Raw genomic sequence first — 26106 nt, 5'->3', positions numbered from 1 at the left:
TTCCTCCAACTTTGTTTGGTCTTTCTCAAGATTGCTGTTGCTATGTGGGGCCTTTGTGGTTCCAAGTAAGAGTCTGAAAAATTTATTTTCATGGATATAAATGTGGGAGGAAAAGAAAGCCAGATATACAAGTCAGTATTCAAAGTGATTCATGCAGTGAACTTAGGTTTACTTCTGGTAGGTGTTTATATGCAAAGGTATAAGTCAAATTAGTTCATCTGTAATAGCAGACAATTTTATGCAACAGCCATACCTTGCAATACTGTGGCTCTTAGCCCTACCCTGTCACAGAGTTTGTCTCCAACCAGAGACTTTATCACACCAGAGGAAGTTCTTTCTCATCTGGGAGTATTGTTCAAATTCATCTAGGTACTCCTACATGTGCTTACTTAGTAGGAGTCTTAAATAAAGACAGGATCAGCAAAATATAAAATGTAAGGTAGAGAAGCCATAGAAAAGCAGACTATGGTTCAGGGCTCAAGTAACACCAGGAAACAAAGGTTAATGAGGAAACTAATGCAAAGGAATGTTGCAAGGAGGAAAGAGAGCCTACACTCAACCAAGATTCATTGAACGTGGGGTGTATAGTGTCCCAATTAATTCTGGAATTTTTTCATTCATGTGGCAGAAGCATTAATCTATATCCTACCCTAATCAAGGTTGCACAATGGGAGATAATCTCGCCAGTAAAGGGCCTTGGTGTCTACTGACAAATAAGAGGAAAACATAAATCGAAAAGGATACCAATAAACTTCTTTGAACTTCTCAAGCATTTTATTTGGTAATTTAACTTCTCACTTGCTCTGGTCTTGACTATTTATGGTAAATATCTATAATTAACCATAGAAAACAAATAATTGATATCTTTATTAAACCTGTCAATAAGAGTAAAATACTTCACCTAGAAAATGCTTCTTAGCCCTGGCTGCATGGCTTAGCCAGTTGGAGCAAAGTCCCATACACCAAAAAGTTGTGGGTTTGATTCCTGGCAGGGCACAAACCTAGGATGCAGGTTCAGTCCCCTGTTGGAGCATGTAGGGAAGGCAGCTAATCAATATGTCTCACTCTCCCCCACTTCCTTTCTCTAAAATCAGTAAACATATCCTAAGGTAAGGATTGAAAAAAAGGAAAGAAAGAAAACACTGCTCATTGCTAAATATAAAATATTTCAGCTCTCCATGATGTAACCTCACCTACTCTGCTTCATGAACACGAATTTATTTAGTTAAACCTAGTGGACAACTCAGACTAACACTAGTACATAATGTCCTGACATAAATACAAGTTATAAATGTATTTTAAAAAATCATGTTAAATATATAATGCACATTGACTATACTTCCAACAATAGTAATTAATTTTCAAAGGAAATTAAATAGTTTGACTAGAAATAGTAAAACACCTAACTAATTTGGAGATGTTTCTTTTGCTATATTCTGTCATATATTAACAATCATACAAGAAATGAATAACGCCTCATACTCATTTGATCTTTTGTAGTTCACAAAGTTCTTTCCTATTCATTGACACTTCCTTGTTCATTGAAGTCCTAGCATGTGAATGTCTTCCCTGCTAATAAGATATGAAACTTAAGGTTTGAGATAAAGAAAAAGAAAGTAAAGGTGTTTATCTCTCCACTCCCACATTTAAAAGAGGCTTGTCCTCTATAAAATCTTATCCCTTGCCTGCTTCTGGCAAGCTTTAATGTTATGGCTTTTTTTTTTTTCCATGATATATTTCCCTAACCTCCAAGTGTTATGTTTTTATTCTTTTAAAATGTGTTTCTAATCCATTATATTCTCATAGCTGAAGATAGATAGCTATGATGTTCTTATTCACTGTTATACATTCTATTCTTCAAGATTAATCCCATCTATTTTTATATTTATAACTTTCACCACATAGGTGTTATAACTTTACAAAAATTTTAAATATTTTTTGTTCTAGTTTTTTATATTTTAATTGTATCCATTTTATCTATTTTAGCACTATAAAATTATCTTTACTGATATTGTAAGAAGCTTTTTATTTTTTTACTTAACAAATTTTATAATACATATATGGTAATCATAGAGAGAATTTATCCTAAAAATAGTCACTTTGTTGACGCTTTTTAATAAAAATTAATGGCAAGTAAAGAAGACTTTAAAAAAAAAATCTATGCCCGGGAAATTAGGAGGGGTGTTATTTCAAACAACTGTTAGTCAATAAGTCTTGTAATGATAGTGATACCTTTTACTGCTTAGAATGATTTGCTCGCGGAAATGATTTTTCCATCAGTCCTTGCATCAGGAGCTTCTAAACAGTCCCTGAACTTCAAGCAAACAATACCAACTAAGTGTCATGAACCAGGAGGCATTAAACTACAGGATTAATAGGGAGGGAAGACAATAGGCTTTCATATAATCAAGCTCCTCACACTAGGCTTTTTATTTTCTTATTTTCTAGTTGATAAGCCATCCTTTGCATCAAGGTAAAAGAAAAATTTTGTTATGAGTTTCCCTTACTTTTGTGTGCAGTTTTCTTCCCTAATATAAAATCAGAAATATCTTGCCCTGGCCAGGTGGCTCAGTTGATTGGAGCATCATCCTGTAAACCAAAACATTGTGGATTTGATTCCCAGTCAGGGCACATGTCTAGGGTTGTGGGTTTAATCATCAATCTGGCACATATGGGAGGTAACCAATGATATTTCTCTCTCACATCAAAGTTTTTCCCTTTCTCCTTTCATCTCTCTCAGAAAAAAAGAAAAAAAATCAATAGGTATATCCTCAGGTAAGGATTAAAAAAAGAAATTTCTCAAGCATTTACATTATTTATATATTTCTAGAGTTTTCACTATGGGCTCTGTGCTGATCTATACACCCTACAGTCCTATGAGGAAAAAATTGTTATAATACCAAATTCTTAGCTGAAGAAAGTGAGGCTCAGAAAAGTTAAAATACCATATTTCATTGAATCTAAAATGCCCTCAAGCCCTGGCCAAGTGGCTCAATTGGTTGGAGCATTGTCCCATACACCAAAAGATTGTGGGTTCGATTCCTGATCAGGGCACACACAATACCTAGTGGCAATTTGTATTTCTGTAAGTATCACAGGAGGGCCTAAAATGCCCTCAATTGTAAGAGACACCATTATTTTATGTACCGCTAAGGAAAAAAACCCTGCCACTTACTATGATACAATGCCTTAAGGAAAATTCTATGCTATGCAATTATCAATCTCACCAGCTTTTGAAATACATTAAATTTATTAAGAAGTACTTGCCACTTATTCCTGATTCACCTGCACAGCTTGGTATGTGGCCGGCAATTCTTTCACAGGTATCTCAATATAGAACAACCAAAGCTAGCTTTACTGTGAAGATGCTTTATTTAAGTTCCATAAAACACTTGCATATCACTTTACAAGAAGATGTGGACAAGTGATCATTCTTCCAACAAGTATTTGTTTTACTAATATCAAAATTATATCCTATTACAGTTTCTGCTTTTCTACACATGTAATAATTTTATAATACAACATCTAAATATTGCATCATTTTTTTTAAAGAATTAAAAAAGCAGTTTCACTGAACATGGACAGGAGCACTAAAGTTTGTAACTCAAAGTTGTGATAATATGAACAACCATGATACACTGTGCCCATACTCGGACAATGTCTCCTATGTCACAATTAGTTCCTGACTTAGTTATTTCAAGACCCCATCAATTTAATACCCAACCCAATTTCAAAGGTGTTAAAATGTGAAGGGAAAAAAGTGTGTCTTAGAGTCAAAGAAATACATACATTTGCATAAGGCCTCACCGGTAGTAAATGCCACAAAGACCTTCATTAACATACCCAAGTCTTTGCTTACTCAAGATCTTTCCACATGAGTTTCTTGGGCATGGTATTTAATTAATGACCATTCTTCATATGGCTTATTCCTTATCATGCATCAGGTTCCCCCATTTAAATGCTCCCTGTTCAGTGAAGCCTTCTTTCTCCCACACTTAAAATAGGTTTCACAAAGAATTTTCTCTACTGAGTTGTTAATCAGTTGTTGTTAATCTGGTTTTTTTTATGTTTGTTTGTTTCGAATCTGATACTCACACAAGAGCATAAACTCCATGAAGACATGGGCTTTAGTTACTACTGTATTTTCAATGCCTAGCATGGTGATACTACACAATAAAAAAGAGGGGAATAAATAAAATTAAAATAACATACTTATATTGTATACTATGTGCCAGTCACTGTTCTAATCACCTTACATATATTAACACATTTAATTCTAAGCACATATACAAGGTATATACTACCATAACCAGGTTTAATAGAATAAACCCTAAGGCATGTAAAATAGTAATGTCCTCTAAATTACTGAGGGCCCTTTTACATGGTGGGTTTTAACAACTGTTAACTTGTACTCATTTAGAAATTAGGTGGGTATGGGCCTATCAGGTTGTAATAAAATTTTTTTAAAAAGAGTGTCAAGTATTTCATTTTAATTATACACCAATTCTTTTTTTGATACAAGCAAATATCTTTTATTTATTTACTTTTATTGTTCAATTACAGTTGTCCCTATTTCCCCCACTACTTTCCCCTGCCCTACCCACCCTCACCTCCCACATTCAATCCTCCCCTCACCCGTTATCTTTGCCCATGGGTCTTTTATACATGTTCCTTGATGTCCCTTCCCTTTCTCTCCCCGCCCCCCACCATTATCCCCACATTCTGGTCACTGTCAGTTTGTTCTTCATTTCCATATTTCTGGTTCTTTTTTGCTCGTTTGTTTGTTTTGTTGATTAGGTTCCACTTACAGGTGAGATCATAAGGTATTTGTCTTTCACTGCCTGACTTATTTCACTTAGCATAATGCTCTCCAGTTTCATCCATGCTGTCACGAAGGGTAGGAGCTCCTTCTTTCTTTCTGATGCATGGTACTCCACTGTGTAAATGTACCACAGTTTATTGATCCACTCATTTACAAATGGGCACTTAAGCTGTTTTCAGCACTTGGTTATCGTAAATTGTGCTGCTATGAACACTGGGGTGCATAAGCTCCTTTGAATTGGTGTTTGATGATGCTTAGGGTATATTCCAAACAGTTTACACCAATTCTTACTTGAAAACTGAAATAAGAATTTCTCTAATTATTGTTTACATAAAGTCCAAGTGGGCTTAAAGCAAGGCAACCTCACTTTTGACAAATGTTTTGCTCTCAGCCACCCTTGGCAATATGTTAGTAATATCACAATGTTTTTTGTGGTTTTCTTAGCCTTCCTTTTTCCTGGGACAGGTACCTACTATGCACCAAATGTACAAGGCAATGGCATATGCAGAATCTTCTCTGTAATTGCGTTTTCAGAATTAGGGTTAAGTAGAACGATTTCTGATCAATCAGATCAGTAATTCTGAGGGTGTAGTTCTAATTTCCAGTTTTTAAATGATTGTCAAAAATTTTGCCAGTTTCAACCACTGTACGTTAGAGGTGAAGATTTTCCAAGCTCCTCACTGTAACATTCTAGAAATTCTACCTTCTAAAGATTTTAAGAAAGTATTAAGATGTCTTCTAGTTACTTACCCAGACAGGTATCAGTCAGAAGTCTAAGACTGTTAACAAGGCATTATATTTTTTGGTAGCCTAACAATAATCAAAACACTATTTCCAAGAGAGAGATATTGGAATTAGCTTGTTTTTGTTTCTTGCATGACAGTTATCTTAAAAAAAATTAAAATCTTCATGTTTAAATTTTCTAAAAAGCATTTTTAACAATTGTATCTTAACTTTTTACAATATGAAAGAGATTATACCTAATTTATTTCTGTATTGTTAAAATATACATGTTACCCTAGCTGGTGTGGCTCAATGGATTGAGCACCGGCCTGCAAACCAAAGGGTTACCAGTTCAATTCCCAGTCAGGGCACATGCTTGGGTTGCTGGCCAGGTGCCCAGTAGGGGGCATGCAAGAGGCAACCCCACATTAATGTTTCTCTCTCTCTCTTTCTCCCTCCCTTCCCCTCTCTAAAAATAAATAAATAAAATCTTTAAAATATATCTACACACACACACATAATATTTTGGTAAAATTTAAAGTAATAAAAATCTGAATAAAATATAATCGATTACTAGGAAGGGTCCAGATTTGATAAAAATATAAACTTTTTTGTGTTAGACTGAAAACAAGTAAACAAAATTTATGATTTTATACCACATATCTATTCTTTTTAAGAAGAATTAGACTAAAACAATAAAAGCACTATGTATATGTTTATCCTATGTTTTGCTATGTTATGTTTTGAACAGATATCTATGAAAGCATTAAGAAAAGAGAAACTCATGTAAGATAAGATTTGACAAAGAGGGTATTTTTGGAATGGAGAAGAGAAATATTTGAAGTTGAGAGATTAGATCTAAAAAGGCACATAACTGAAAAAGCACCTAATACATCCATGAAAAAGCAAGTGGCCAGACTGTCAGGGATAAAATTTTGAAATAAGGTGGAAAAATTCAGTTGATGCTATTGTGAAGGGTAAAAGACTGTGAAATTCATCTACCAAGTAATCTGGGAAATGATTTGATGAAATCTACATATGAGAAATACAATTCTGTAGGCAACATAAAAGATGAAGTTGTGACTACAAGAGAAAACAAATGGAATGCAGAATCATCATTTAGAAGTTGGGTGCTTTTAACCCCACTATGTCTGTATTGTACACCTTGTTTCTCACCTAGAGAAAGAGTTCTCCTTTTGATATTGAGATGAGATATTTTCAATAAAAGATGATATTTGTTAGAATATGTGTTAACTTTTAGATTTCTCTTCTGAGTCATTTAAATATAATTTTAAAATATATAATGTTAATGCCTATATTACAGCATGAAAAAATAAACACAAAATAATATAAGAGAAATAGAAGAAGGAAAACACTTGGTACCAGTCTCTGACTGTGGGGTCCCTGTTCAGGTGCCAAGTGAGGGGAGGGTACCCTGTCCCACAGAATGCCCCCGGATTGCTACAGATGAAGAAAATAACTCATTTGAGACACTTTTGGTCTGCCAAGAAAAGGGGGTGGAGATTCCTTCTAGTGGAGAATTTCCCAGCCCTTTTCTTGAAGTGGCTTTTATTGAGAATATGTACAGGGGTATACAGCATGCATGCAAAGCTCATCAATCAATGTCAAAGACTATATTTACAGAAAACAGAGTGAAATCATAGATAACAATTCAAGGAAAACAGAGATTTGCCTCAGATCAGGGTCTGGTAGACAGGGTGGCACCCATTCAGTCCTGAAACCTGAGAAATTGATCTCATCCTATGCTCGACCCCAAACATCAGTATTCATTCACTCAAGGGCATTCTTGACAAAGTAAGTTTCATAGGCTTTAATGCATTCCTTTTCCAGGCCTAATTGTCCCTGGGAACCAACTAATCCAGTTTAGGGCTATACCTGCCTTTAGTATTGTTTCACTGACCAGGTCGCACGAGTGGAGCAGAGCCTCCAAAAGATAAGGAGACTTCCTTCAGATAGAATGAGGACTCTGGCCATGACAAAGCCGAGGGGTGAGGATCTTCTGCCCCTTCTCTGTGTCCCGCAAGTCCTTCTATGATAGCCCCTATGCAAGTGTGCCTGTCTTAGGTTGCTCCTGCCATTGAGTAGTCTTACCTGGCATTGACTAACCAGCCATCTTCCAGGGCCAAGCAAGGTGATGTGAGGGGCCCTGCCAGGGGGATAGGTTTTGTCTCCTTAGTGGCCTATTTTCCCAAGGCCTCCTTGCTCAGCTCCAGCCTTGGAGCCCTCTCACCTGTTGCCAAAGCTATAGACCCTGAAACCAGGTGGGACAGTTCCCAACATCTGACACTAGCTAAGTTCTTGAAAATGCTTCTTCGGTAAGCTGGGTCCTGTTTTTCATTATCCATAAAACAAATAGGTTAATTAAGACTTCAAAAGCCCCACTCAGATTTAAGTTGAACATTTTATTACTACTTTCTTAAATTCACTATTAGAAAATTGTACAAGTCAACTTAGTAGGCTTATTCATGTAAAATATTTTACTTTACCCAAACAGAAGCAAATAAATCTTTGATACTGGTTCCAGATTCCTGATCTTTATTTTTCTTATCCAAAAAAGGAAGCTTTTTGGGTTTCCCAGTTTTTATCTTTGTTGTACCTAACATTAACAAGCAAAAGAATCTTGACATATTCAAATAACAAAAACATATATATAAGCACACATACACATCCTAATAAACTTAGTTTTTCTTAGAATGCCAAGTGAGTTATGTTTGAACAAGCTAAAGTCAATCTAATTAAGTAAAAGCTACATTTTTCTAACAGTACTGTCCTAAAGAACATTCTGTTATAATGAAAATTATCCATGTCTGCACTGTACAATACTGCTGCCATTAAACATTTGAAATGTAGCTCCAATGACTGGGCAAATGAATTTTTAACACAATTTAGTTTAAAATTTAAATAGCCACATGAGGCAAGTTACCACAGCATTTGACAGCATAGACCTAAAATATGAAAGAGTAATCTTTGATATTACTAAAAATATTTTGTGCCAATGAAATGTACTACCATTAAGAGAATATTTGATTTATCTAATGTTACGTGTATTTTTTTAATGTTTTTAAAAGAATTTGAATAGTTATCATTTTATCTTACAACAGTTCTGTGAGGTAGTATGTGTATTAAATAATGTTAGGTAAATAGATGTAAATATGTTTATGTCTTTGAGAAAACTGGTGAACGCTATATATAAAGGATTTTTTTAAAAAAATAAATGACTAAGAGGAAAAAATGTGGGCTAATAAAAGTCTGGTACTTAAAATAGTATTTAGCCACATGAGGCTTCATTTGTTCAAAGACTATATATCACATGTCCCTGTATCTTCATGACAGAGAGAAACATGAGGAATCTACTGTCCTATAATTTAATGAATTATATCATTACAGTCACCTTGTATATGCTGCGGAAAGCATGACAATGGTATTGATGTAGACCATGCAATAATTGAGACAAAAACAAAACGAATCCACCATGTCTGCAGCCAGTGTTCATTATTAACATTGTCTCTGATACTGTAATAAAAACAAATGAAAAATTTCAAGTTTGTGTATTTTATTACAAACAAAACCATAATCTAACAGAAAAAGAAAAAGATAGAATGAGAAATGAAACATTTTCTCTTAATTTGTCCCTGTGGTTTGTTTTGCTGAGAATGAGTAGTTATGAGTCCTCCGATTACGTATTTCCCTTTTGTCCTCTAGGATACTGAATATTCCCCTTTCCAACTTCTCCCCTGCTCACTCAGGTGGTGAAGACTAATTCTTTGACCATTTTTAACTTTTTTCTCCAACAGAAGTTATGCACTTGGAAGATTATTTCTTTAAACCCCACCTCTCCTTTAAAATCATTCTTGCCCCATTAAACCATGCACCTAGCCCTTTAGTAAAAATACTCCTTTTAAGTTGCACAACTAAACCTTTAAATCACATTTATTATGAACTCTGTTTCTTGTAGTCTCTTCTCTAAGTTCTCAGACTAAGAGTTACCCTTCTAATGATCATAATCATCCTGAGGACCCTTTGTTAAGCCATTGTCTTCTCTCTTCCCTGCAATTTTTCTCACCCCACCTTTATAAACCACGAAGCCTCCCAGTGGGCCAAGTGGGATGGGAATGTGAAGGATCCTATGCTGGGATTTTTTAATTTTCTCTTTTTATTCACAGTTCTTTTACAATTTCAGCATTCTTTGTTTCAAAGAATGATTTTGTGGAGAATTTACATAGTTGTGAAGTTATTTTGTACCGTTTACGGAGGATATTTAGGAAAGTTGATTACTACATTGCTGCCATTTTCTTTAGTATCACACACCTTTAAAACCTTGTCCAACCAGCCATTATGAGAAAATATCCACATCCTTAGGGACTAAAGTTTTGGAGGTATTGGTTTCTCACTAGTGACTCTACTGCCAACAGACACCTGAGGAGAAGCTTGCTTGTAGCAATAGAATGCCACAAGAATTTCCTTGTGGAAATAGAATGCAGAAAATATTCTGTTTTATTGATGGGCCAACTCCTTAGCCATTGCTACATTATTCAGGGATACTAATTCCAAAGTGCAATGACACATGGTTAGAATCTTGACTTCCATTATCCAGGAGACATATGCTATGCTTAAAGAGTTTTGACTCCAGACTGTCACTAGAGGTACATGTTTCCTCATTAATTATAATTTTCAGAAATTTTTTTTGCTTTTGAACCCAGCTATATATATATATATATATATATATATATATATATTATAGTTATAGTTATAGGTATAGTTATAGTTATTATATATTAATAATATATAATATATAATATAACATTACATATTAATGTTATATATATAACATTATATTGCATATAATATTATTATCAGATTTATGTAAGTAGCCAAGTACTTAATTTAAGGAAAATAAACTTTAAAAACTACAAAGTATAAGCAAATAATTGAATAGTGTAACACATATAAGACAAACTTAGAAATCAATAATTTGCTCCTACTACAAATAAAGGATTAGCAAATGCAGTAATACAAACATTCCACGCACAAAACTAACAAAATATATAAAGTCAGTAGGAGTAAGCTTAATAGGATATCTTCAATAAAGAAAATCATAAAACTCTATGAGGGCATAAAAGAAAAGCAGAGAAAATAAAGCTACATATTGCATTCTTGAATGGAAAGATAATAATTATTCTCAATTTAACACATAAATTCTAGTAATTCAAGTAAAAATGCTTTAATTATAACCTGAGATTAACAAATATTTCTGGAAAGTAATTTTACAAAAAGAGCTCCTGATACTTAATGGATAATAATGAGTAAGGACTTATTCAACCAAATTGCAAATCATATGGTAAAGCTTAGTTATCAAATATAACTAGTTATGTTTAGTTAACTTAGTTATTATATTTAGTTATTAAAACACTGTAATATTGACATGAAATAGAAAAATATATCAGAATAAATAAGAAAAAAATCATATTTATAGGGAAATTTAATACATGATAAAGATGGTATTTAATATCAGTAAAAAATAAATTAATTTTAAAAAAATAAAATGATCTAAAATGTCATTAGAACAACTAGATAGCCCTTTGAGAAAAAAATAAAATATTGGTCCATGCCTTGTATTATATGCAATAGTAAATTGAAATTTGAAGTTAAATTTAAGTGTACAATCAAAACCAGACAAGGATACTATAAGAATAGAAAATGAAAGGCAAATAGTCCTGACGAACATAGATGCAAAAACCTCAACAGAATCTTAGCAGACCTAATTCAACAAAATATTAAAAGGATCATACACCATGATGCAGTGAAATTTATTCCAGAAATGCAAGAATGGTTCTATGCCCACAAATCAATCAATGTGATAATGAAAGATAAAAATTATATGGTCATGCAAACTGATGCAGAAAAGCATTTGACAAAATTCAAAATCCATTCATGATAAAAACTCTCAACAAAGTGGGTATAGATAAAACATATTTCAACATAACAAAATCCACATATGACAAGTTCACAGCTAACATCATAGTCTATGGTGAAAAGTGGAACCTTCTCTTCTAAGATCAAGAACAAGACAAGAATGCCCACTCTCCTCATTTTATTCAACATAGCACTGAAAGTACCAGCCAGAGCGATTAGGGAAGAAGGAGAAAAAGGAAGAGGAGGAGGAGGAGAGAGAGAAGGAGAAGGGGGAGGGGAGATGGAGGAGGAGAAATGGCATCCATAACAGAAAGGAATAAGTAAAGGTAGCTTTTTTAAAAAAGATATTATCGGTACTATATACAGAAAACCCTAAAGACTCCACCAAAAACACCTGTTGATGGCACCAAACCATGGTACCATTCCATCAAGCCAGCTACTTCTGGATAACGGAGGCAGAGAGTAAGACCAGTGAGTTCTAGAGTTATCATACTGTCACACTTTCTTTGTCTTATCGTATGTTCCCTAATCAGAGACAATACTGTGTGAGAAACCACAGGGATGGATGTGCTTTATTAAGACAAACAGGACTACATCAAACACAAAAACTATGCAGCATTTCTCTGATGATTAGTGACATTGAACATCTTTTCATGTCTATTGTTCTCTTTGAAGAAGTGTCTTTTCAGATCCTTTGTCCATTATTTAATTGGATTGTTTGTTTTCTTTGTGTTGAGTTGTATAAGCTCTTTATAGATTTTGGATATTAACTCCTTATCAGATGTATCATTGGTGAATGTGTTCTCCAGTTCAGTAGGTTGTCTTTTCATTTTGTTAACCGTTTCCTTTGCTGTGCAAAAATTTGAAGTAGTCCCATTTGCTTATTTTTCTTTTGTTTCCCTTGCCCAAGAATATGCATCAGAAAAAAATATTACTTGAGAAATGTCTGAACACACAATGAAATATACTGATGATGTATTATGGAGTTGTACACTTGAAACCTATATAATTTTATTAACCGATGTGTCCCCCATAAATTCAATAAAAATAAAATAAAAACTACAAAACAAAGGAAACAATCAAGTGAGTGAAAAGACAAGCTATTAAATGGGAGAAAATATTTGCAAATTATGTATCTGACAAAAGGCTAATATCCAGAATACATTTTTAAAAACTCCTTCAATTCAACAACAAACTCTGATTTAAAAATGGTCATACAAACTTGAATAGACATTTCTTCAAAGAAAAAATACTGATAGACAATAAGTATAGAAAAAGATGTCCAACATCACTAATCATCAGGGAAATGAAAATAAAAACCACAATAAAATATCAATTTATACCTGTTAGGATGGCTATTACCAAATAACAAAACCAAACAGAAAATAAACATTGGCAAACATGTTGAGAAATTGGAAAACTTATGCATTATTGGTGGGAATGTAAAATGGTGCACCCACTATGGAAAACAGTATGAAAGTTCTCAAAAAAAAAAAAATTACCATGTGGCCTAACAATACCATTTTCCATTTCTGGGTATATGTCAAAAAGGACTGAAAGCAGAATCTCGAAGAGATGTTTGCATACCCATGTTAATTATAGAATCATTCACAATAGATACAAGTTGGACATAATCTAATGTCTATTTACAGAAGAATGGTAAGAAAATGTGGTATATACCTGAAATAGAATATTATTCAGCCTTAAAAAAGAATACTGTCATATGCTACAATAGGGGTTAACCTTGAGGACATTATGCTAAGTGAAATGTCAGTCACAAAAAGACAAATAATGCATGGTTCTATTTACAATGAGGTATCTAGAGCATTCAAACTCTTAGAAAGTAGTATGGTGCTTTCCAGGGGCTGGGGAGAAAGGGGAAAATGGAAGTTGTGCAATGTATATAGAGTTTTAGTTTAGCAAGATAAAAAAATTCTAGGTATCTGTTTCACAACAATGTTCATAGAGTTAACACTACTATACTGTATACTTAAAAATGGTTAGGGTGGTAAAGTTTATGTTACATGTTTTTTACCACAATTTTTATAAAAACTATATGCAAAATTAGCAGTTAGCTTTCCATTATAAATGGTGTTTTTAAAATTATATTTCAAGCAGTAATGGTAAAAATGTACATTTTAGATGTTTTTGTATATACATATATGTGTATATCAGAAAAATTTACATATTTTTTCTAAAAATATGGTTGTTAAATTAACTGTATATATTTATAAGCTAAAGAGTCTAATAAATATTTTACAAAATGTAGACAAAAAGGAAAGAAAATAGCTTACATTTTATCAGAAGTACTCCTCTCAGCAGTCTTAATGAGGGGTGCTCCTATTGCATAACCCAAAGCATATCCAATTGTTACTGAAGCTTCCAAAAGGCCTATAAAATGAATATTGAACACCAAACAACTATATAAGCCAGCTTTGTCATAATAAAAGTCATGTCGCCTAAATGAATTCTTTGTGAAAGTTTCATAGTACCTTTTATTAGTCAAGATTCTCCAGAGCAGATAAATGCAAGAGCACTTTTAAGGAACTGACTTGTGCAATTGTGGCTGGCGAGTCCAAGTTTGTATGCCAGGCTGGCAGGTTGGAAATCCAGGTTAGAGTTAATGTTATGGCCTTGTGTCTCTAATTAAGTCTGAAATCCACAGGGCAGGCCAGCAGGCTGGGTAAACTCAGAGTTTCTCCATTGCAGTCTGGAGATAGATGTATTTCTTATTTGGAAAACCTCAGTCTTTGTTCTAAAGGCTTCAACTGACTAGATGAGGTTTACCCACATTATGGAGGGTAATCTCCTACTCAAAGTCTACTGATTACAACTGTTAGTCATATCTAAAAAACATTACAGAAACATCTAGACTGGTGTTTAACTAAACAACTTGTTGTTACAACTAAGCCAAGCTTACACATAAAATTAACCTCCATACATATTAGCCAATGCATGTATTAGAGAAACTCAGCTACTTTAATCATATAAGTCACTGGACCGTATTTAATCTAAATATATTAATATTTAATATAAATATAAATATCTTTATTTAATATAAATATAAATGCAATATCTCTTTTCATTTTAATTTGTGGTACTAAAACAAAATGATACTTTATAATGATACATTATTATCACCTTTGTATCTTTCATCTGAGCTGCCAGAGTGACAAGATGTGGCAATAAAGTAAGCTCCTCTCTGTGGTGTATAGATGTGTTCTACTACTCAGTAGAACCAAAAGTAAAACAAAGATATTTGTTTCCTCCCTCACATGAGAGTAATACATCATTGCAATTTTTTTAAAGCGTATATATATGTGTGTGTGTGTGTCACATATATGTATATGAATATCATCTATTTTAGCATATTGGCCTGACTTTCCTTATCTCTAATGAAAAAGATATTATTTTGGTACAAAATGCTATTTTCTTTGAAGTCATCTTCACAAAAAGTATAGAAAAACAACTTCAATTTTTCTTTCAAAACAGGTAATTAGATAACTCTGTACAAATAGATGATCTAGCAGGATTAGAAGCTATTGCAAATACATAGATTATTCTGAGATATACCCCAGCATTACTTTTGTAGGATAGAGTAGCCTAAGACTGTATAAATGGAGGATACTACATTGTGGTCAATTAAGTAACATTCTCTCCATGAAGGGATAAATGAGATTGTTTCGATTAACTTCAAAATATAAGAACCCCCCAAAAGACTGAGTTAATGTTTGTAAAGAACTTAGTGCAGTGATGACTGTTTAAGCACCACAGTACTGAAGAGGTATAACACAATGTTTCTCTCCCCTTATGGACATGACTGCAGCAACTTTCCACACGTATCTCCAAAGGTTAAACATGTAACTACTCAAGAAATTCAATTTGGTAATTTTAAGATTTTTTTCCTAGAGAAATGAACTGCAGCCTATATAATTTAATGTGACATATGTGTGTGCGTATGTGTGTGTGTGTGTGCGCGCGCACATATATATGGAAAGAGTACAGTTTTTATTACTTAGGAATGTATTTTTCCTATTGTTCTATATCTTTCAGGATGGCCTTCAGACAATTTGTCTATAATTCCAAATCTCAAGCAGCTCTTCAGAATTAAGCGGCTCAATGTGATTTTGAAGTCAGGCATACAAGTTAGCACTCATTACAATATATTATAAGAGCCAATAATTAGCACTTGTATATCAGCTTAGATATGCACACCAAAATATAGAATCTCAATAAAAATTCAGGATGGGTAAATCATATTAGAAAGGAAAAAAAAACTTGCCTATGTAAATACCAGTTGAATGTGCAGCAACGCTGTCATCAAGAAAGCTTACTCCAAGGGTATAAAGAGGCATTCCTGCTATTCCCTGCACAATCTGCCCAAGGAGGAAGAAAGATGCATATTTTGATGGAAATGATAAGGGTTTCTGGCAAGCTCTGACAACCTTCGTCTCTTTGCAAATATCTTTGAAGAGAGAATTATAATTTTTTTGTTAAATGGGTCAAAACTTATACAACAAATACACAGTATCTTTTATAAAATATTTTACCTTTTACAAGCGATAACCAAGATGACATAAAGATGACATAAAGGAAGCTAGATTGTACTATTTCTACTCCCATGGCTCCTGATGAGTGCTAATCAAGTAATTTTTTTAATATGTCTCAAGCAGTACTTCCTAACTTCTCATCCTTTCTGGCCAGGACAGAATAAAGGGAAGAATAGGAATGATGTGATTTCATTCCCTTCTTTCAATAAATCACCTTCTAGTTCAATTAGCTGTCCATTCCCAAATAAAAGTATATTATAAACATATTCTACAAATTAATGAATCTACTTATTTGAAATATATTTATAAATATCTAAATGAGGCAGCCCTCCCATTTTGAAATGGTATGAGTAGCTAGAAAATGTCTGATCTTTTTTGTGTGTGTTAAGATTTTTTATGTTTGTGTTTGTGCTGTATGTGTGTGTTCTGAAGCCAAAATTAAAGGATTAATTAAAGCATATTGTGGAAAACATAACTACTAAAGTTCTCAAGAGACTTAAATATAGAAATGGAGAAGAGAAAAACAATTTCACAAAATAATTTTCACAAAGTAATTATCACAAAATATTATTTCTTCTTCTTAGCCCCACCTCTTTCATGAAAGGGTATAGGATCATGAGAAGTTGAGAGAATGGATGGATATATATTACTAGAGAGCTACAATTATTTAGTGTAATAAACTTGATCATATAAATAGATAAAGATGGATGGATGTATGGACAGACAAGTATCATAGTCTATTTTAAGTTCCTAGAGATGATTTAAATGAAAAGTGATTTTGAAGTATGAGATTATCACTTAAATCTTACCTTCAGTTTCTATATTCAGCTGATAATTTTCACCACTATAGTAAGGAAAAGCAAATAAAAGTGATCCAAATCCTATTAAAAAGGAGGAAACTACAATCCATCTTATCGTGTTTCCTCTCCCTCCATAGTATGATATAAACACCACTACCAGACAAGATGAAATATCATAACTCAATGACAACAGCATACTCTCAGTGGTTTTCAGAAGAGCGCCCCTGTGAAGCGTATCAATGCTCAGATCTACAAGACCAAATATAATGCCTAAAATATAAAAAGAAAAAAGGAAGCAATAACAGGCATTTTAAGGACAAAACATATCACCATTACAAAGCAACACTTATTTTACTGTGATTTAGATTTATTTCACATTATTCTGAATGTTTAAAATTTATAAGGATATAATGATTCTTTTTTTAAAACACTAATAGGCATTAACCTCTAAGAAATATTTGCAAATGGAATTATTGCGAACAGCTATTTTTAAATACTATATTCATGAGTAATTTACTGAATATGATTTTTATCACCTTGGCACTAACATTTATTTTGATGTATTATATTTCAATTATATGAGTAAAAATGAATAAACAGTAATCTAATATCTACCATCCAGAACAGAAAATGTTATCAAAACAGTTTTAAAAAATAGTCAAAGCCCAATGTGTACTCCCTTAACATATTCTTCTTTCTCCCTCCATAACCCATACCCTGTACTTGAAGTTCACCATTTCCTACGCATCTTAACACTTTTTTGACAGTGTATACATCCTTGAACAATATGGAGTATTGTTTGTTATGTTCTTGAACTTTAAATAAATGCTTGCTCAACATCCAGCTGGGAAAAAATAATCATACTAAATTATTTTTTCAGGAAATTGGCATAGAGTTGGTTACAAAGTAATGCATTTGTTGGATTGGAAAGGGGAAACAGTTGCTAATCAAAATGGATATCTATGCTACCAAAATTGCTGGAACCTGGGCAGCTGGAGGAGCTGCTGCTGCTACTGCTGGACCTCACTTCACTATCTTTTTCAGAAAACCAGGACCCACACTCTTGCTAATGCAGAGAGTTGGCTCACAATCACCTGTTGCTCCTGCTGCTCTTCCAGTTACCAGAGCCAGAGCCCATAAGCACTGTGCTGCTGAATCATCTACTGTCGCTGCTGATAGAGCTACAGTGGTTACTGACCTTAAATCCTGGAGCCTTCACAACCCCAGGATTACTGTTGCTGCTAAGACTACCAGAAGAAACAGGGAGCAGAAAGCAAAAACTAAACAACAACAAAAAAAATGGCTTCCCTTTGTTCCTTTTTCAAATCTATTGCCACAGCTTCTCACTGGTAACACCTAGGTGAAGCCAGCTGGCAAGGGAATCTGGGAAATACAGTTTACAGGCTGCCAGTCTTCTTGCAAACAGGAATGAGTACCGCAGGGGAACAATGGAGTTCATGGCCAACAGACAAACAACTCGCAAAGTTCACATTTTATACCACTCAAGATACGTCTTCCTATATTTAAATTTATATAACCAATTATAGCAACAACAACATCATGCATCTTCCTAACATGTTTCAATTATTCTTACAAAGACCTTGTTAGTCGTTTCCTAAAAAAGGGAGATACATTGTCCAATCAGTCACAATATACATATCAAGGTAATGCTAATTCTTCTAGTTCAATCACAAATATAGATTTTTTTTAAACATAAAAACTAAATCGCAAAGGTATAAATGAGGTAGGGACACCAGACTCTGGAGATCTGAGGGTCCCTGTTCCAGGGGGCCATCTGTGGTGGTGGAGCACAGGGCTCCTGGATCTGAGGGTTACTGTTCAGGGCCAGCTGAGGTGGGCTCTGATTCCGCAGAGCCCACCCTGGGGTTGTCACGGATCGGGGGAACTAATAAATCATTCCAGACACTTCTCTGTCTGTCTGCCAGGAGAGGGGCATGGCTGGCTCTTCCCTCTAGTGAAGAAGGCCCCAAGCCCCTTTGTCCAAAGGCTTTTATTGAAAAAGTTACCAATGGGACTAGGCAATAGGAATGTACAGGTGGTCCCACTAAAAAATTAATTAAAAAAAATGGCTTCCCTTTGTTCCCTTAATATGTTAATTAATTAACATATTAATTAATTAATTAATATGTTAATTAACATATTAACATCAATATGTTAATGTTTACAGAGAATAGATGATGTTTTGAAGAAAACAAATGGCAAGAACACACCAATTTACATGGGTCCAAGAGGAGGTGAGTAAACATGAGAGTGTAAACATAAGAGCACCAAAGGGTTTAGGGTTGGGGTCTGTGAATAATGTAAATTTCCTTCCCAGCAAGAACTAATTATCATAGCTTTTGGGGGAAGAACAAAGCATGCTTTAAAGAATTTACTTCTAGGCCTGATTTCCCCTGGGAACTGCCAGATCCTATTTAGGGCTATCTCCAGTATTGCTTCAAGCCTGAACCAGGTGGGGGGAGGGAGCTGCCAAGAGATAAGGAGACTTCTCTCAGATAGAATGGGGACCCCGGCCATATCAAAGCCGAGCCAAGGGGTGTGGACCTTTTTTCCCTTTCTCCATGTCCCCCAAGTTTTTTCCCTGATGCTCACACACCTGTGCCTGTCTTAGGTTGCCTCTTCCATCGAGGGATCTTACCCGTCATTGACTAACCAGCCATCCATGTGGCCAAGCAGGGTGGTATGAGGGAGGTAGGGGCTGTGCCCCTGCCATGGGGACAGGCTTCATCTCCTCAGTGGCCTGTTTTCCCAAGGCCTCCTTGATTAGCCCCAGCCTTGGGGCCCTCTCACCTGCTGACGGGGCTACAGTTCCTGAAACCAGATAGGGCATTTCCCAACAATAAAGGATATAAATAAATAATTAAGCAAATATCCAATAGGCCTAACTAAATTTGTGAGGGAATTTTATTGCAAGACATCATAAATCCAACTTAGAACCACAAAAATTTAACAGACCAAGAACAGCAGGAAACTTCACTGCATCCAAAAGAATTTTTTTTCAACTCCCATTTTATTTTATTTATTTATTTTTTAACAACTCTCATTTTAGATGTGGCCAAAGATAATGGCCAAGGCAAAAAATGCCCTGTCAGTAACGGTGTCCATCTCTGTGGTTGGGGTATTAATTCCCCTTCTAATTCAGAAATATTCTGTAACATAGAGATGAAATTGTAAAGTTATAGTCTATGATACTCCTTTATGAAATAATAAGGGCAAAGGATGAGAAAAAAGTAAAAAATTGGAATATACACAGAAATGTATATATAAAAACCAAGAAAGTGAAAAATGTACAGTTGCAACAGCTTTTATTTCTCTAAATGGTTATGAGACACATTGATATTTATAACTTCCTTCTTCCCTATTCACTCGCTCTTCTACCTCTCAATTCACATAACATATATACATTATTACAAAGCATACACTTAACCTTATAGGATAGCATCCCAAACTTTTGGTTGTTGTCTCCTAGCTGGAGCCCTATCTGAGTCTTCAGTAGGACATTGTAATTATCTACAAGGCCAACAGTTTCTCGCTATTGAGATATGTAGTAAGAGCAGTGAATTCCATGAACATGAACTCTCTAAATGTACTTCTTTTGCTATAAAATGAATTTCTTTATTAAAAGCAATGTGATAATGAATAAGATGATCATGATGGTATATAAGGCATTCATTAAGTCCAATTATAGTTGTTTTGGCAAAAATATGATGATAAAAGGATCTGTATCCAAAACAAATACCTGTTTCAGTGAGAAGAAATTATTGCCTACTCCATAATAAAATCAGATGATGCAATCAACTTGCCTCCAAGTAGCTGGCTGATTTCATCAGGAAATGGAGCCATTTCCTGGATTGTGTTGACTCTTTCTGGTTGGCAAGTCAGGCGCTCAGCAGTGCAATAGCCAGATCAGCTCCAGTGAAGATAAATCCATGCATTCGGCTCTTGCATAAACCCCATCCTTAATGTAATTGAGCATGACCCCATTGAACAAGACATGCAATGACTGGGAAAAGGGGCCAGCTAATATTCACCAGATGGCTATCTATATACCTCATTACTGAGAGCTTCCTCTGCAATGGACTTTTTTGGTGAATATTTTTATAGGATAACTCTGCCCATTTAGAGATACTACTTACCTGGCCCTCCTAGTCACTATTGGACAATGGCAGCATGGTATCCAGGAAATGCAGACAATCCAATTATATTGCTCAACGTTCTGCCCACTGTGAGGATTTCCTATTTGTTCAATTTTTCAGAGACACCTCTGAGTGGGACTTTTATGTTACAATTGCATAATTCCACCTTGAAAAACCATAGGCACAAAAGATTGTTTCTTTTTTAGTAATGATTGGTACATATGAAGAAACTTTTCCTATACGTTAGAGGAGTTAGCCCTGCACACTCTGAACCAATTGATCCCTAGAGACGTCATTGAAGTGGCAGGCAAATTTTGGATGTTTAAGACATTATTCACTTCATATTAGTCATCCTGGGAAGGCTGGGGTCTGATTCTAGTTATGAGTCCTACAGCAATAAGGGGTAGTGGGGTGGGTCATGAAGGCAATCAGCATTCCCTTAAGTCAGGCGAGATAAATTCAGTGTCTTCAAGCAAAGAATTGCTTTTTCTTCAGTTGTAGGAGGAAAAGTTGTTCCTACTAGGAAAGGAGATTTGGAATTTCAGAATTGATGGTCCTCAGATTCATTGAATTCCACCCAAATGCCTTTATCCCAGTTCTCAGGGTTCACTCCTCTCCAATCAATGCCTCAACTCTCACATAAGTGATCTCGTGAATCCATGCATTCAACTTGTATTGTAACTCTTCAACCGTGAATTAGGGTTGGGACTATTCAAAACATGTAGTATGTGGCTAGAAGTGATGAGATTGTCTTACAACCATCAGAGAAACTCACATGTTTTCTAATTGTGTCCTAAACTCATTTTCTTTCTGTAAACTTTCCAGAGCAGTCAGAAGGAGTCAGTCAATCAATCCCAGAATCTTTGTAGTATAAAGTTCCACCAGAGAAGTCAGTTGCAGAAGCTATTGGTCTCCCAAAGTCTTGCCTTCAATAAGAACTTTATCTCAGGCAACATATTAAGTAACTCTTTTGTCAGTATAAGCCATGGACTTCCCAGTGTACCATTTTCAACAGGCACAAATATTGTTGTTTTTGCTGCTTTCAAGCCCAATTATGTCAGATAACCAATCCAGATTCCTACCTTTCAGGGATGGTTTGTTTTTCCCTGGTTTGATGCTTGGTATAAAGTACTATAGCAAAAATTATACGATTTTTATAATTTATAGATAAATTAGTTTTATTACATTGATGAAGCTAAAAGTTAGACAAAAACTTTTCAAACATCTTTATTTCTCATAATATTTTTATAAGGAATATTATTTGATACATACTTTAACCAATTTCTTAGCCATGTTTATCTCTAATAAAATGTTATTAATATTTTCTTGAAGAATATATATTTTAATATGATCTTATTTCTAACAGTTCTCATGAATTTAGCTGTGATTCATCGAAGTTGCTTTTTATAGTTTTGCAGCAAAGGTTGACTCAGCAAGCCTCGGTTGCTCAAAAAAGACCTATGTTTAAGACTGACCTTTGGCTCCTGGAAAATGAGCCCTCAAATATTCTGCCTGTTAAGAGTGCTTTTAGATGCCTGAAGCCTTGGGCCACACAGTACCAATTGGATCAGATAGTTTATACTAACAAGGTGATTTAAGGTGAATATCTATTGTATGCTTGAGGCTGTATCAATCTGATTAACTTATGTTAGCAATATATTTATGGTGAACACATTGTTTGGTGTGGGAGGGGGTGGTTTGGAGGGTAATGGAGTCTGAGTAGCTAAAGTCAGTCACATAGATTCTGCATGCCTACATGATTGACCCTGCCCCAGAAAATCCTGGACACTGAGGCTCATGTGAACCTCCTTGGTTGGAAATTCTTTGTATGTGCTATTACAAATTGTGGCTGGAAAAACTAAGCATGTCCATATGTCCCCACTAAGACAGGACACATGGAAGCTTGGGCCTGGTTTCTTCTAGACTTCAATCCCATGTGCCTTTTCCCTTTGCTGGTTTTAATTAGTATCCTTTCACTTTAATAAATCATAACATGAATATAACACCTCTCTCTGGGTCCTCAGGCCTTCTGTTAAATCATTCAGCCTGAGTGAGGTGTTGTGGATCTTCAATATAATAGTTAATAAATATGAAGTTTCTTGAGGTCTCCAAATGATTCTTCACTGTAGCTTATAATATTTTAATTGAGAAAACACTTCCTACAATTATATATCTAAGAAAACACTACTAAATAATGTTTCAGTTCTGTTTTGTACTAAAATATTTCAGCTGAAAGTTATTCATAGAATCTTTCTTTGACAAATACTTTTAAAAACTCTCCAATAAGTTGTGTTCGTTTATTATGATTTTAAATGTTTTGCCAAGAATAAATGTAGAAAGCCATAGCCCTTATTAATTTCAGTCCAATATATTTAAAAAATCAATGAAATTCACTATATTAAAATAATGAAAGACAAAAACAACATGAACATCAGAATGAAGGAAATGACAAAAATCCAATGTACTTTCTCTCCAAAGAGGATATACAGACGGCCAACAGAGATATGAAAACATGCTCAACATGACTAATAATCAAAGAATTGCAAATTAAAACCACAATAATAAGGAAAACCATATAATGGTCTCAGGAGATACAGAAAAAAAAAACACTTGATAAAATTCAGCACCAATTCATGATAAAAATTCTCAACCAACTAATAATAAAAGGGAACATCTGCAAACTGATAAAGGGCATCTACAAAAAAACTACTTAACATATTTAATTGTGAGAGGTTAAATGATTTCTACCTAAAATCAATAAAAATAAGTGAACTTCACTTTTTTCATTTCTACTCAGCATTTTACTGGAGGTCATAACCAGTGTAGCAAAGAAAGACAAAGAAAAAAAAACAAAAAACATACAGATTGGGAAGAAGGAAGTAAAACTGCCCCGATTCACAGATGACCTGTAGTGTATGGAACCAGGGACCTTTCACTGTGGGACGACACCTGACCCAGTGGGCCACGCCGGTCAAGGTAAAGCATAAAAATTTCTAAAAGATAACAAAGCAAAAAATCTTTAAGATCTTGATTTAGGCAATACTTTTTTTGATAGAAACCGAAAAGAATAAACCATTAAAAATTAACAATTTGGACTTTAACAAACTGAACACTGTCCTAAACTGGATAGCTCAGTTGGTTCGAGTGTCTTCCTGATGCGGATACACCAAGGTTTCAGTTTGATCCTGCATCAAGGCACATTCAAGATTCAAGCAAAGAATGCATCAATAAGTGAAACAACAAATCTCCCTCTTTCTCCCATCAATCAGTAAAAAAAAAAAAAATTTAAATTTAAAAACTGAACCCCCTTTTCATCAAAAAAGGCACAGGTTAAAAAAAAGAAAAACAAATCACACAATGGAGGGAGAAAGGGATGAAGAGAGGCAAACAGGCCGGCAGGTATGCATGGCCTGGGTCTTGTAAGGGAACATCAACCATATCCAGGTTGAAGTTCAGCATAAGGAATAAAAACCCACATATTTAAGACTTGCATGGACATAAGACACAGAAGACAGAGTGAGGGATGAGGAGGAAGTGTCGCAGATTAAAGGAGTCATCTAAAATATAACAACTAAATGCAATACATGTGCCTGGATAGAATTTTGGGCCAAAAAGGAGAAGGAGACACTAGTGAGACCGTTGGAAACATCTGAGTGGGGCCATCAGTTACAAGTGTGAAGGCAGTGTGCACTGACAGTCCTGACTTCAGGGCGAAGGGCGGTTAGAGAGGGGAGTGTCCTCCTTTTGGCGAGATGCACACTGGGGTATCAGCAATAATGGGACACCATGTCTGAAAAAATCTGTATGTATAGGGAAAGAAAAGGTGAAGGAACAAGAGCGATAAATGTAAACAACTAGAGAATCTGGGAGAAGGGTGCTCAGGAATTCTTTGCATCCTTTCTGTATGTTTGAAATCATTTCAAAATTGTTTAAAATGTAACAATAAATATATCAATTGATAAATAAGTAACTGAAGAGATATACCACTTTTATGAATGGAAGACTCAATATTATACTTAAGCTGAGCTAATGACCTATATGAAGTCAGTTAATAAGTAGTGGAACTAAAACCATTCACTGTTAACCACTTGTTCAAAAACCTTCAATGGCTCCTCATTACTCACCTAATAAGGAAGTTATGTTAAGTAAGAAAATGCGTACAAAGTACCTTACTCATCACTTAGTACGTTAGTGGGAAGTCAACACCTTCTAATGTCTTTTCAAAATTCTCCACCTAGTATTTAAATACCTTCATAACATTGCCACAATTTGTCTTTTCCTTTTTTATTTATTTATGTATTCAACACATATTTATTGAGTGTCTTTTCTGCCTCAGCTACTATATTAGGTCCTGGTGGGGTGGAGGGATAATAAATAAAATAAATATAATTACCCTTTTTGTTCTTAGGTAAAACCATCACCCAGCCAATTCTGTCATTCACCATTCTGAAAAAAGGCTTTCATGTATCTGACCATTCATTTATCAAAACATCCCATTTATTCATTCATTTCTTTATTCAATAAATATCCCTTAACTACCTCCCAGGATATCAGATCTATACCTATTTATCAAGGCATAATTCAAATGCTTCTTCTTCAAAGAAACGTCTTTGATGATCTCAGGAAAAATAAACTGATGACCATGTATTTGCTCCTTTCATATGATTCTAATCACATTTTGTCCTTTTTAATTGCGCTTATTTAGACATAGCATTTTAGACCAAAAAAGAGATCATGTTCGGCAAACTCCAATGCCATCAAGGTAAACAGGCTAGTGATAAAAGAATCTAAGTATAATAAAGTGGTGAGGGCCTCGGCTAAGTAGGGATTGCAGGACCCTCTAAAGGCATTCAAATTCACGTTCTTCAAACTGTGTGGGCAAAGATAAACACCCTTGAGTCTGGGTTCTCCTATATAGATTGTTTGACGTTCCAACTCTCCCTCCTCAATTCACACTCAATGAAACAAGATCCAGACAGAAAATGACTTGGCCAGTGTGTCTCAAAATTGTGGGCCAAAGCAGGAACAACCTGGTGGTCACAAATAATTGTTTTCACCTTTAATCCCCTAAGTGATTCAACCCTGAGCTTCTCAGTATCGGTGACCAAAAACCACTAATG

General features: G+C 34.7%; 1 protein-coding gene across 1 annotated transcript in view; it reads right to left on the bottom strand.

The window, feature by feature from the left end:
• The window catches only part of SLCO6A1 (solute carrier organic anion transporter family member 6A1), a 91351-nt gene that overhangs the window by 64549 nt on the left and 696 nt on the right, over window positions 1-26106 (bottom strand). Inside the window, exons 2-6 of the mRNA XM_054589351.1 lie at window positions 16839-17099; window positions 15762-15944; window positions 13774-13870; window positions 8958-9073; window positions 8053-8162 (exon numbers count right to left, since the gene is read on the bottom strand). Of these exons, the coding sequence (XP_054445326.1) occupies window positions 8053-8162; window positions 8958-9073; window positions 13774-13870; window positions 15762-15944; window positions 16839-17099 (767 nt within the window). The remainder of the gene's footprint in view (window positions 1-8052; window positions 8163-8957; window positions 9074-13773; window positions 13871-15761; window positions 15945-16838; window positions 17100-26106) is intronic.

Source organism: Pteronotus mesoamericanus, unplaced genomic scaffold, assembly GCF_021234165.1.
Source record: "Pteronotus mesoamericanus isolate MK-2021 breed Mesoamerican mustached bat unplaced genomic scaffold, CSHL_Meso_final scaffold_167, whole genome shotgun sequence".
Taxonomy (NCBI): domain Eukaryota; kingdom Metazoa; phylum Chordata; class Mammalia; order Chiroptera; family Mormoopidae; genus Pteronotus; species Pteronotus mesoamericanus.
This window is presented reverse-complemented; position numbering and strand designations above follow the sequence as displayed.